The sequence below is a fragment of the Oncorhynchus gorbuscha genome, linkage group LG07 (genome assembly GCF_021184085.1).
Source record: "Oncorhynchus gorbuscha isolate QuinsamMale2020 ecotype Even-year linkage group LG07, OgorEven_v1.0, whole genome shotgun sequence".
Taxonomy (NCBI): domain Eukaryota; kingdom Metazoa; phylum Chordata; class Actinopteri; order Salmoniformes; family Salmonidae; genus Oncorhynchus; species Oncorhynchus gorbuscha.
In genome coordinates, this window is record NC_060179.1 from 77,804,300 (window position 1) to 77,816,643 (window position 12,344).

General features: G+C 48.5%; 1 protein-coding gene across 1 annotated transcript; it reads right to left on the bottom strand.

Annotated features, from left to right (window-relative positions):
* Positions 1 to 4,179: 4,179 nt before the first annotated feature.
* LOC124040404 (transmembrane protein 100-like) lies at positions 4,180 to 11,238 on the bottom strand. Its single transcript, XM_046357564.1, has 2 exons — positions 10,823 to 11,238; positions 4,180 to 6,751 (listed from the first exon to the last, which is right to left on the bottom strand). The coding sequence occupies exon 2, from the start codon at positions 6,712 to 6,714 to the stop codon at positions 6,229 to 6,231; it is 486 nt and encodes a 161-aa protein (XP_046213520.1). The 5' UTR covers positions 6,715 to 6,751; positions 10,823 to 11,238; the 3' UTR covers positions 4,180 to 6,228.
* Positions 11,239 to 12,344: the final 1,106 nt, after the last annotated feature.

Consider the following 12,344-nt stretch of genomic DNA (forward strand, 5'->3'; position numbering starts at 1 on the left):
CAGACCCCTTCCACTCCAACCCTGTCCAGCCCACTCCAACCCCCCTCTGTCCAGCCCCCTTCCACTCCCACTCTGTCCAGCCCACTCCAACCCCCCCCCCTATGTCCAGCCCCTTCCACTCCCACTCTGTCCAGCCCACTCCAACCCCCCTCTGTCCAGCCCACTCCAACCCCCCTCTGTCCAGCCCCCTTCCACTCCCACTCTGTCCAGCCCACTCCAACCCCCCTCTGTCCAGCCCCTTCCACTCCCACTCTGTCCAGCCCACTCCAACCCCCCTCTGTCCAGCCCCCTTCCACTCGCACTCTGTCCAGCCCACTCGTACCCCCCTCTGTCCAGCCCATTCCAACCCCCTCTGTCCATCCCAACCCCCCTCTCCAGCCCCCTTCCCCCTCTGTCCAGCCCCCTTCCACTCCCACTCTGTCCAGCCCACTCGTACCCCCCTCTGTCCAGCCCATTCCAACCCCCCTCTGTCCATCCCACTCCAACCCCCACTCTGTCCAGCCCACTCCAACCCCCCTTGGTCCAGGCCCCTTCCACTCCCACTCTGTCCAGCCCACTCCAACCCCCCTTGGTCCAGGCCCCTTCCACTCCCACTCTGTCCAGCCCACTCCAACCCCCACTCTGTCCAGCCCCCTTCCACTCCCACTCTGTCCAGCCCACTCCAATCCCCCTTGGTCCAGCCCACTCCAACCCCCACTCTGTCCAGGCCACTCCAACCCCCTCTGTCCAGCCCCCTTCCACTCCCACTCTGTCCAGCCCACTCCAACCCCCCTCTGTCCAGCCCCCTTCCACTCCCACTCTGTCCAGCCCACTCCAACCCCCCTCTGTCCAGCCCCCTTCCACTCGCACTCTGTCCAGCCCACTCGTACCCCCCTCTGTCCAGCCCATTCCAACCCCCTCTGTCCATCCCACTCCAACCCCCACTCTGTCCAGCCCACTCCAACCCCCCTTGGTCCAGGCCCCTTCCACTCCCACTCTGTCCAGCCCACTCCAACCCCCTTGGTCCAGGCCCCTTCCACTCCCACTCTGTCCAGCCCACTCCAACCCCCACTCTGTCCAGCCCCCTTCCACTCCCACTCTGTCCAGCCCACTCCAACCCCCCTTGGTCCAGCCCACTCCAACCCCCACTCTGTCCAGGCCACTCCAACCCCCTCTGTCCAGCCCAATCCAACCCCCCTCTGTCCAGCCCACTCCAACCCCCTCTGTCCAGCCCACTCCAACCCCCACTCTGTCCAGCCCACTCCAACCCCCACTCTGTCCACCCCCACTCTGTCCAGCCCACTCCAACTCCCACTCTGTCCAGCCCACTCCAACCCCCACTCTGTCCAGCCCACTCCAACCCCCACTCTGTCCAGACCCCTTCCACTCCAACCCTGTCCAGCCCACTCCAACCCCCCTCTGTCCAGCCCCCTTCCACTCCCACTCTGTCCAGCCCACTCCAACCCCCCTATGTCCAGCCCCCTTCCACTCCCACTCTGTCCAGCCCACTCCAACCCACCCTCTGTCCAGCCCACTCCAACCCCCTCTGTCCAGCCCCTTCCACTCCCACTCTGTCCAGCCCACTCCAACCCCCTCTGTCCAGCCCCCTTCCACTCCCACTCTGTCCAGCCCACTCCAACCCCCTCTGTCCAGCCCCCTTCCACTCCCACTCTGTCCAGCCCACTCCAACCCCCCTCTGTCCAGCCCACTCCAACCCCCCTCTGTCCAGCCCACTCCAACCCCCACTCTGTCCAGCCCACTCCAACCCCCTTAGTCCAGGCCCCTTCCACTCCCACTCTGTCCAGCCCACTCCAACCCCCCTCTGTCCAGCCCACTTCCACTCCCACTCTGTCCAGCCCACTCCAACCCCCTTCTGTCCAGCCCCCTTCCACTCCCACTCTGTCCAGCCCACTCCAACCCCACTCTGTCCAGCCCACTCCAACCCCCACTCTGTCCAGCCCACTCCAACTCCCACTCTGTCCAGCCCACTCCAACCCCCACTCTGTCCAGCCCACTCCAACCCCCACTCTGTCCAGCCCACTCCAACCCCCACTGTGTCCAGCCCACTCCAACCCCCACTCTGTCCAGCCCACTCCAACCCCCACTCTGTCCAGCCCAGTCCAACCCCCACTCTGTCCAGCCCCTTCCACTCCCACTCTGTCCAGCCCCCTTCCACTCCCACTCTGTCCAGCCCCTTCCACTCCCACTCTGTCCAGCCCCCTTCCACTCCCACTCTGTCCAGCCCCCTTCCACTCCCACTCTGTCCAGCCCCTCCCACTCCCACTCTGTCCAGCCCACTCCAACCCCCACTCTGTCCAGCCCCTTCCCTCCAACCCTGTCCAGCCCCCTTCCACTCCCACTCTGTCCAGCCCACTCCAACCCCCACTCTGTCCAGCCCACTCCAACCCCCACTCTGTCCAGCCCACTCCAACCCCCACTCTGTCCAGCCCCTTCCACTCCCACTCTGTCCAGCCCCCTTTCCCACTCCCAGCCCCTTCCACTCCCACTCTCCAGCCCACTCCAACCCCCACTCTGTCCAGCCCCCTTCCAATCCAACCCTGTCCAGCCCCTTCCACTCCCACTCTGTCCAGCCCACTCCAACCCCCACTCTGTCCAGCCCACTCCAACCCCCACTCTGTCCAGCCCACTCCAACCCCCACTCTGTCCAGCCCACTCCAACCCCCACTCTGTCCAGCCCACTGCAACCCCCACTCTGTCCAGCCCACTCCCACCCCCACTCTGTCCAGCCCCTTCCCACCCCCACTCTGTCCAGCCCCTTCCACTCCCACTCTGTCCAGCCCCCTCCCACCCCACTCTGTCCAGCCCCTTCCACCCCACTCTGTCCAGCCCCCTTCCACTCCCACTCTGTCCAGCCCCTTCCACTCCCACTCTGTCCAGCCCCCTTCCACTCCCACTCTGTCCAGCCCCCTCCCACCCCCACTCTGTCCAGCCCCTTCCACCCCCACTCTGTCCAGCCCCTTCCACTCCCACTCTGTCCAGCCCCCTCCCACCCCCACTCTGTCCAGCCCCTTCCACTCCCACTCTGTCCAGCCCCCTCCCACCCCCACTCTGTCCAGCCCCCTCCCACTCCCACTCTGTCCAGCCCCCTTCCACTCCCACTCTGTCCAGCCCCCTCCCACCCCCACTCTGTCCAGCCCCCTCCCACCCCCACTCTGTCCAGCCCCTTCCACTCCCACTCTGTCCAGCCCCCTTCCACTCCCACTCTGTCCAGCCCCTTCCACTCCCACTCTCTCCAGCCCCTTCCACTCCCACTCTGTCCAGCCCCTCCCACCCCCACTCTGTCCAGCCCCCTTCCACTCCCACTCTGTCCAGCCCCTTCCACTCCCACTCTGTCCAGCCCCCTCCCACCCCCACTCTGTCCAGCCCCCTTCCCCTACTTTCCAGAAGGGATATCCAAAAAAGGGATATCCAGATAAAATATGATTTGATTGGTTAAAGGATTGATTGATTATTGGCACGTTGATTTTGTGGTTATTGGCACAAATATTCCAAATATATGTCAATGGATATGTCATAAATAACATGAAAATACAACTTAACCAGAGTACAATGCTATATTCGTTAACAATTTTCAATTGACCCACTCCTCAACTGTCCAGACCCCTTCCACTCCCTCTCTGCCCAGCCCTCTCCAACCCCGCTCTGTCCAGCCCCCTCCCACTCCCCCACTGTCCAGCCCCTCCCACTTCCCCTCTGTCCAGCCCATCCAACCCCCCCCCTCTGTCCAGCCCCTACCCTACCCTCCAGCCCCTCCTACTTCCCCACTGTCCAGCCACTCCAACCCCCTCACTGTCCAGCACCCTTCCACTACCTCACTGTCCAGCCCACTCCACCCCCCCACTGTCCAGCCCCTCCCACTTCCCCACTATCCCGTCCCTTCCCACTCCCCACTGTCCAGCCCCTCCCACTTCCCCACTATCCAGCCCCTCCCACTTCCCCACTATCCAGTCCCTCTCACTTCCCCACTGTCCAACCCCTCCCACTTCCCCACTGTCCAGTCCCTCCCACTTCCCCACTATCCAGTCCCTTCCCACTCCCCAAACATGACTTACATATACAAAACCTAGAAAGTAAAGTAAAATGTCTGTTTGTTACTGACATTTTTGTTCTAAGAGACATCCAAATAAAATAGAATTTGATTGGTTAATTGATTGATTGATGATTGGCACATTCATTTTGTGTCTTAAGTTTATTGGCACAAATATTCCAAATATATGTCAATGGATATGGCATAAATAGCATGAAAATACAACTTTACCAGAGTACAATACTATATTTGTTAACAATTTTCAATGAAACCACAACTTGCTTAGCCACAGCTCTAGTCTAACAATGAAAAACTGCACATTTGGCACAACATGTATTAAATGAATCAATTTTATGCATACTAGGCAGTTACAAAGGTATATTGTATTGTTATCTAAAATGATGAGCACTGTTTTAAAGGGAAGCATTAAAAGCTGTGCATATCGAACTTGAGAGAGATACTTTGACTCCATTAGGCAATCACTTCCTACAAGTTCACTTTACATTGTCATAGTGAGCTTTGACCGTGAAAAGTCAGCCAGTCTACTACTTATCTAAAACATAACATTAAGTACCTATTACATGTTCACTTGAAACATCAACAGAGCAGCAATAGAGTCACAGATACATCACGTGATGTGCATGAGAATAGTAGAATGGAGAATCATGGTCCACCGTGTAACACTCCTTTCTGCTCCAGGATGAAGTTTCTCCTAGGTACAGATCTAGGATCAGCTTCTCCTCCCCCAATCTAACCTTAACCATTAGTGAGGAAAATGCAAAAATGACTCAAGATTAGAATCTAGGGGCAACTTCACCCTATTTCATCCTTACTTTCCAATAACTCATCTTTGGATAATCCCTATTTACCTCCATGATCTTGATCCTGGTCTTTTCAAATGTCCAGGGAGAACAAACCACCAGAATTTCAGATGGTATTTTAGCTACAGAACAGCTAGTCTTTCTAGCAGGGGTTGGAACCGGTTCAGGGAACAGAACAGAAAAAACGGAAAATAACGTAATTTTACAAGGAACAGAAACAGAGCCGGGAACGGAAGGGATCCATACTGTTCCGGAACAGAACCGTTATTTTAAAAGCATGGGAACCGGTTAATAACGTTATTTATGTTCCAAGCATTTAAAAATAATCATTTCTAAACACAACTAAGCACCTATGCAAAGCCCTCACTCTGTCACTCAGAAACCTATTCCAGTGTCTGCCTGCAAACTGAAAATTTGCCAGTGTTTGTGTGTGTTTAGGCTATCTGCCCCTCCCCCCTCCGAAGCATAGGATACTGTACTGACGTTAGCATAGGCTGGCTACTGACTGACATTACAAGCGGAATTCAGAAGATAGGGAGAGAGATTTTCAATCAGTTAGAGAAGAATGGATGAACTTGTTCAATGCTAGATACTAAATGCCTAGTTATCACGTTTCACATTGGATTGATTAACTACAAAAAGGTAAGACATATTTTTTAATTCTGGTGCATACACAAACTTGTTAGATAGCTAGCTCAAACTTGTTAGCTAACTAGCTCAAACGACATTCAATGTTCCTCCATAGAAGCCGCTCCTCATAGGTATAATTCTGTGGACCTAAATTCAGATCATGCATGTCATAACAAGATGCCTAGCACTTCAAGCCTCTTCCTCAACCCTCTGTCGCTCTCTTCTCAAAATTTCAGTCGCATCCACACTGATTGGTAAAGTCATTTAATGAGCTAAATGTAGACAACTGTTGATTTGAAGGAACAGAACGGAACGATATAAAACTGTACTTTTTGGGGGTTCGAACCAGTTCAGAACTTTATTTTGCTGGTCGTAACAACGGAACAGAATGAAAAAAATATGGGTCAACATTTGGAAATTAATTTTAGTTCCAACTCCTGCTTTCTAGGCATATAGTCCCTCCGGATAGTATCTCACCTACAAAGCAGCTAGACTTTCTAGCCCATTCTAGTCCTTCAGCTAAGCATCTGTTTTTGATAATGTGTGAGTCCTTCATACCCAACCAGCTCAGACATCCCTAAACTCTCTCCAGTCTCTTGTCATTCGATACCTTTTTGTTCTAACTTCAAATTGTTCCATTTAACAGTCCCACTGTTCCACTGTCCATGTCGTCCCCTCAGGCCACAGCAGCACCTTGACTACAAATAGTTGAAACTTCAAACTTTAACAGTCCCTCTCTTCCCTCAGGGCTCAGACCACGCATAGTCCATGGTTGGCCATGAGGGCCGTCTGACTCTCCCTCCTCCGGTCCTTCTTCCTCCCAAGCCGGACCCTCCAGCAGACAGCACTGGACCCCAGGAGGGCTAGCCCAGCCGACAGCAGAACCAGCCCCAGCACCGAGATGGTGGAGCCGTGGGAGTTGAACGCGTACGCCACGGCCGTTACCACAATACCGGCGATAAGGACCACCACGCCAAATGGCACGGTGCACCGGTAGCACGACATCTCTGCCCCGCCGGTGGCCGCCGTCAGCTGTACCTCGTTGATTAATGGGACGGTCGTCATAACAACGCTACGGTCCTTCTTGTTGTGGTTGTTGTTGCTGGATTTCTCTGTAGTGACTTTCTCAGAGGTAGATGTGGGCATTTTCATGGCGCTTTTGGGGACTTTCGGTGCATTTTTATTGATAGAGTCATCTGGAATAGAGATTTTGCTGGCTAGGAAAAGGTGGGCCATCTTGACTTTCAGTGGTCAACCTGTCAATCTGTGTGGCCTACAGAGAGAAAAATACATTTTAGTCATATTGAAAACAAAACAGAGAACCCAGAAAACACTTTATGAAACAACTATAAAGGATGTGAACAGAGCACAATTCACTGAATTGAAGCCTGTGCACATTGAAATTAATTGAAGGCCGCCTATAGCGGCTGCCTATAGCGGCTGCCTATAGCGGCTGCCTATAGCGGCTGCCTATAGCGGCTGCCTATAGCGGCTGCCTATAGCGGCTGCCTATAGCGGCTGCCTATAGCGGCTGCCTATAGCGGCTGCCTATACCGGCTGACTATAGCGGCTGCCTATAGCGGCTGCCTATAGCGGCTGCCTATACCGGCTGCCTATAGCGGCTGCCTATAGCGGCTGCCTATACCGGCTGCCTATAGCGGCTGCCTATAGCGGCTGCTTGATAAGGGAGGCATTTTCTAAGCTAAACTGACCAAGACGCACCTCCAACAATACATAAAATCTCACATAATTACAGTGCATTCGGAAAGGATTCAAAACCCTTCCTTTTTTCCACATTTTGTTACGTTTCAGACTTATTCTAAAATCGATTACAAAAGATATATTCTCCTCATTAATCTACACACGATACCCCATAATAACAAAGCAAAAACAGGTTTTTATACATTTTTTCTAAAAATAACAAATTCAAATAATATCTTATTAATACCTTAAGTATTCAGACCCTTTGCTATGAGACTCAAAATTAAGCTCAGATGCATCCTGTTTCTATTGATCATCCTTGAGATGTTTCTATAACTTGATTGGAATTAAATTGATGGGACATAATTTGTAAAGGCACACACCTGTCGTGAGGTCGAAGGAATTTTCCATAGAGCTCCGAGACAGGATTGTTTCGAGGCATAGATGCCGTAGCACTCGCTTCTGTCATCATGAAGTGCTTTGAGAGACTAGTCAATGATCATATCACCTCTACTTTACCTGACAACATATACCCACTTCAATTTGCGTACCGCCTCAACAGGTCCACAGATAATGCAATCGCCATCACACTGCACACTGCTCTATCCCTTCTGGACAAGACAAATACCTATGTATTTGGAAGAAGTTTAGAACCACTAAGGCTCTTCCTAGAGCTGTCTACCCAGCCAAACTGAGCAACTGGGGGAGAAGGGCTTTGGTCAGGGAGGTGACCAAGAACCCAAAGTTCCACTGTGGAGATGGGAGAACCTTCCAGAAGGACAACCATCTCTGCAGCACTCCACCAATCAGGCCTTTATGGTAGAGTGGCCAGACGAAAGCCACTCCTCAGTAAATGGCACATGACAGCCTGCATGGAGTTTGCCAAAAGGCACCTAAAGGACTCTCAGACCATGAGAAACAAGATTATCTGGTCTGATTAAACCAAGATTGAACTCTTTGGCCTGAATGCCAAGTGTCACGTCTGGAGGAAACCTGGCACCGTCCCTACGGTGAAGCATGGTCGTGGCAGCATCATGCTGTGGGGATGTTGTTCAGCGACAGGGACTGGAAGACTAGTCAGGATCGAGGGAAAGATAAATGGAACAAATTACAGAGAGATCCTTGATGAAAACCTGCTCCAGAGCGCTCAGGACCTCAGACTGGGGCAAAGGTTCATCTCCCAACAGGCCAATGACCCTAAGCACACAGCCAGGACAATGCAGGAGTGGCTTCAGGACAAGTCTCTGAATGTCCTTGAGTGGCCTAGCCAGAGCCTGGACTTGAACCCGATCGAACATTTCTGGAGAGACCTGAAAATAGCTGTGCAGCGATGCTCCCCATCCGACCTGAAACAAAGCTTGAGAATGGGAGAAACTCCCCAAATTAAGGTGTGTCAAGCTTGTGCAGTCATACCCAGGAACACTAAAGGCTGTAATTGCTGCCAAAGGTGCTTCAACAAAATAATGAGCGAAGGGCCTGAATACTTATGTAAATTAAAAAATTGTTTTTTTAAATATAAATGTACACACATAAAAATAAAAATAAACTGTTTTGCTTTGTCATTATTGGTATTATGTGTCGATAGATGAGGAAAAATAACATTTTAATCAATTTTAGAATAAGGCTGTAACGTAACAGAATGAGTAAAAAGCCAAGGGGTCTGAATACTTTTCAAATGCACTGTATGCCCAGAAAGAATGACAATTTCTCTCACCCAGTAGCATATGGGCTATTTAGGTGAGCGCTGATAAGCAGTGTGATAAGCAGTGCCCACATTGTCAAAAGTAGGGGTATGAAATATTTAGCTTGTGCATGCTGAGCGCACCTCTCCAGAGTGCTGTTGGAGAGACGCTCCACCAAAGTTCCATCAAAATAATAATGGAACATAACGAGTGTATGGCCTTTTCTGTAGCCTACAGGCTGGAGTGGAGATAGAAATGTACGACAATGTCATGAGACGGGCACCTTTTACATCGTTTCTCTGATCAAATAGCCTAATCTAAATGGCTCCCCATCAAATAACAAATGGCCTTCGATATGAATATGGCATGTTTACAGACAGCACCGGTCAAAGTGAAAACCCAGACTACTTGCATTGCCCCCCCCCTCTTTTACACATATATACATGTGGGTAGTTAAATAACGTTTTTTTTTTTAAATACGCTTTGTCATGTTTTTAGATTTATCATGATTGCATTATTATGGATTTCATGATTATTCATATAATTGGTTATATAGTTATGTTTATGATAGAGAACAATTTTTTTTATGCAATCATATGTGCATCTGTAAGGGCCAAGATATTCTGTGGCGTCCCACAGGGTTGGAATATTGGACCTTTGTTATTCCTAATCTATATCACTTAACATTCTCTTTGCTGATGATACCAATTGATTGATTCACTAATTAATGAAGCCAACTCTGAATTTTCTGAATGGTTCCAGATTAACAAATGATCTTTAAATGTAAAAACAAAAAAATCTAATTTCATTATTTTCACTAGTAAGAATAAGAAATATTGTTTAAAAAAAAGATTTTAAAAAAGAGCAAGAATCTCAATTGGGGGTCACATCCACTAGATTCCTTTGTTTTCTAATTGATTAAAAGTTTTCCTGTAAAGATCATATTCAATTTGTCTGCAGCAAAGTGATGAAATTGGCTGGTGTCATCAGAAAGATTAGTGGTTTGGTTTATCAGGCTTGCTTCCTAACTCTATACTACAGCAAAAAAAATGTATATCTATTTTTGTTTTATCACTTGTTTTTTTTGGTGCAAATAAATTAAACTTAAACAGTACAGTAAATAGAAGTTAAGTATAGTTCAGTACAGTGCAATGATACAGCACAGTGGAGTATTAGAGTATAATGTACTGTATTGTACACTACTTTACTCTAATGACCTTTATCTTCAACTTTCATTCAGAACCGAAAATGAACCTTATAATGGAATGCATTTTAAACTTCGGTAAAATACGTATTTTCACCTTTCATTCAGATCCTAAAATGAACCTAACTTCAATGTCTGGAAAAATATGTATTTTAGATGTCTTTTCAACGTAATTTTGCTTACTGGGACTATTCTAAGTATAGGAGGGCGGGATTTTTTTTTTGTCTCGCCTTGGGTGGCAGAATGGCCAGGTTTAGGCCTGTCTCTGTGCCTATGCATAGCCTATGCCCTGGCAGTAATATTTCCACCGGATGCATCGTTGGCAGTTGAACTTGAGGCCTTTACAATGTGCAACATAACTGTCAAATTCCCCGGAGAACTGCGGGCAACGCTAGGCGACCTCCGTGAAACCAGAGCCGGTCAATTTCATGAACAGTCTGCTCTAATGATGAAATGGAAGATGTTAAAATCCATCAAAACATCTATGATGTAGCATATGTCATCAACCCTTAACTTCTCTGTCGATGTCCACTGAGATGCGATGCAATATATCGAAGTCTTGCTCGAGCACGCGCGTTATGGAGATTTTGGGGGGTCTGTCGATAAAAATGAATCTCTTTATCAACATTTAGATGCCGACTGTTCCCATATTTGACACCTAACCCATGCACATATTGTAGTTTCAGGGATATGATATTCAATGCAAGTATTAACTGTGAATGTCACCATTAAAGTCAAATAAATCAGTTAAACTTACTGTATTCTGGAGCTCTTTTCATTCTCTGACGTTCTCGAGTGCGTCTTTGGAGTAACGGAATGCGACCGTCAGCCTGTTTACTCTCATCTCGTTCTTGAAGTTGTCTGTCATGTCATCCGTTCGTTTTTTTGACCATTATTAGTTCGTTTTTCCCCTCCAAATACAGATATAATATACGACACTCCTGTTTACCGTTCACACGAGCGCATGGAAATGTGTTATATGCGCAGAGGTTTTCTCAGAATTAGATATATTATATAGCCTAGCACCGTTTATTTAACTCACTTCTAATCTCTCTGTACGGTGTCCATGTACCGTGCAGGCAGCGGATGTTCTAAACGAGCGCAGTCATGTCTAGAAAGCTGTGTCTCTTTTCCATGATCTGGTCTACAACGTCTTGGAGAATCATGCTGAGGATATCAATAGCTAAAGAGGGGAGGGGCTGTGAGACACGGCTCTCCTCTCCCCTCACCTAGTAAACGAGCAAGGAAACTTTTAACCCTTCCCACTCGGGAAGACAGGGACACAGCTGAACTGATAAGACTGCTAAGTCTATTATTATTTATTTCAAAGTATACAGCAAACGCAATTTCAATGTGTTAATGACCCATAGCATCACATCTAATTATGTATTTAAACAACAATTACGTTCTTCTTCATTGTTTTACCAGTAGCTTATATCACATAACATCAACAATTGAATCATGTCTACTGTTATGATATAATGCGTTGTCTCATCTATGTTGTTGATTTCTACTTGTGTTTCAATGTGTCAAGACTCACCCATGACACTGCTGATGCTTTATATGCCAACTAAGGTACGGCCTTTACACCAAGTTTAGTTTGTATAAGGGCTGGTAACCCTAGCATGTAATGGTTCTCTCTGTGTGTGTGTGTGTGTGTGTGTGTGTGTGTGTGTGTGTGTGTGTGTGTGTGTGTGTGTGTGTGTGTGTGTGTGTGTGTGTGTGTGTGTGTGTGTGTGTGTGTGTGTGTGTGTGTGTGTGTGTGTGTGTGTGTGTGTGTGTGTGTGTGTCTGTCTGTCTGTCTGTCTGTCGGTCTGTGTTTAAGTAATGGCTTGGTATTATTTTAACCCCTTGTTTCGGGGTCTGGTTCTTGTTCACATGGGGAGTAGTCCTGACTGCTTTCCTAACTGACAGTCAATATTTCCACACAGGGATGCAACAAACTCTTTTACTCTCCATTGTTGATCAATGCCACTTCACCCTTGCTTCACTGACTTACTGTATAAATGCCAACTAACGGCTGCAACATCGGGGATTTGCCTGCAGTTGCAGTCATTTGTAGGTGACTAATGCACTGTGCAAGAAAATATCATTTAGTCACTCTGACTCTGAATTCCCATATATATATATATGTTTTTTTACATTTACAGAAATGATTGATAAAGTTACAGTTGTAAACATTGTGAGTCAGAGCCTATTGCCAGACTCAAGCATTCTCTGCAGGATACTCTCAGGATTCTTTAAATCAATGACAAAACACTATTTTCTTCCACTTTGCA

Coding starts and splice junctions, on each gene's coding strand:
- LOC124040404 (XM_046357564.1), bottom strand. CDS start 6,714: ATGGCCCACCTTTTCCTAGCCAGCAAAATCTCTATTCCAGATGACTCT.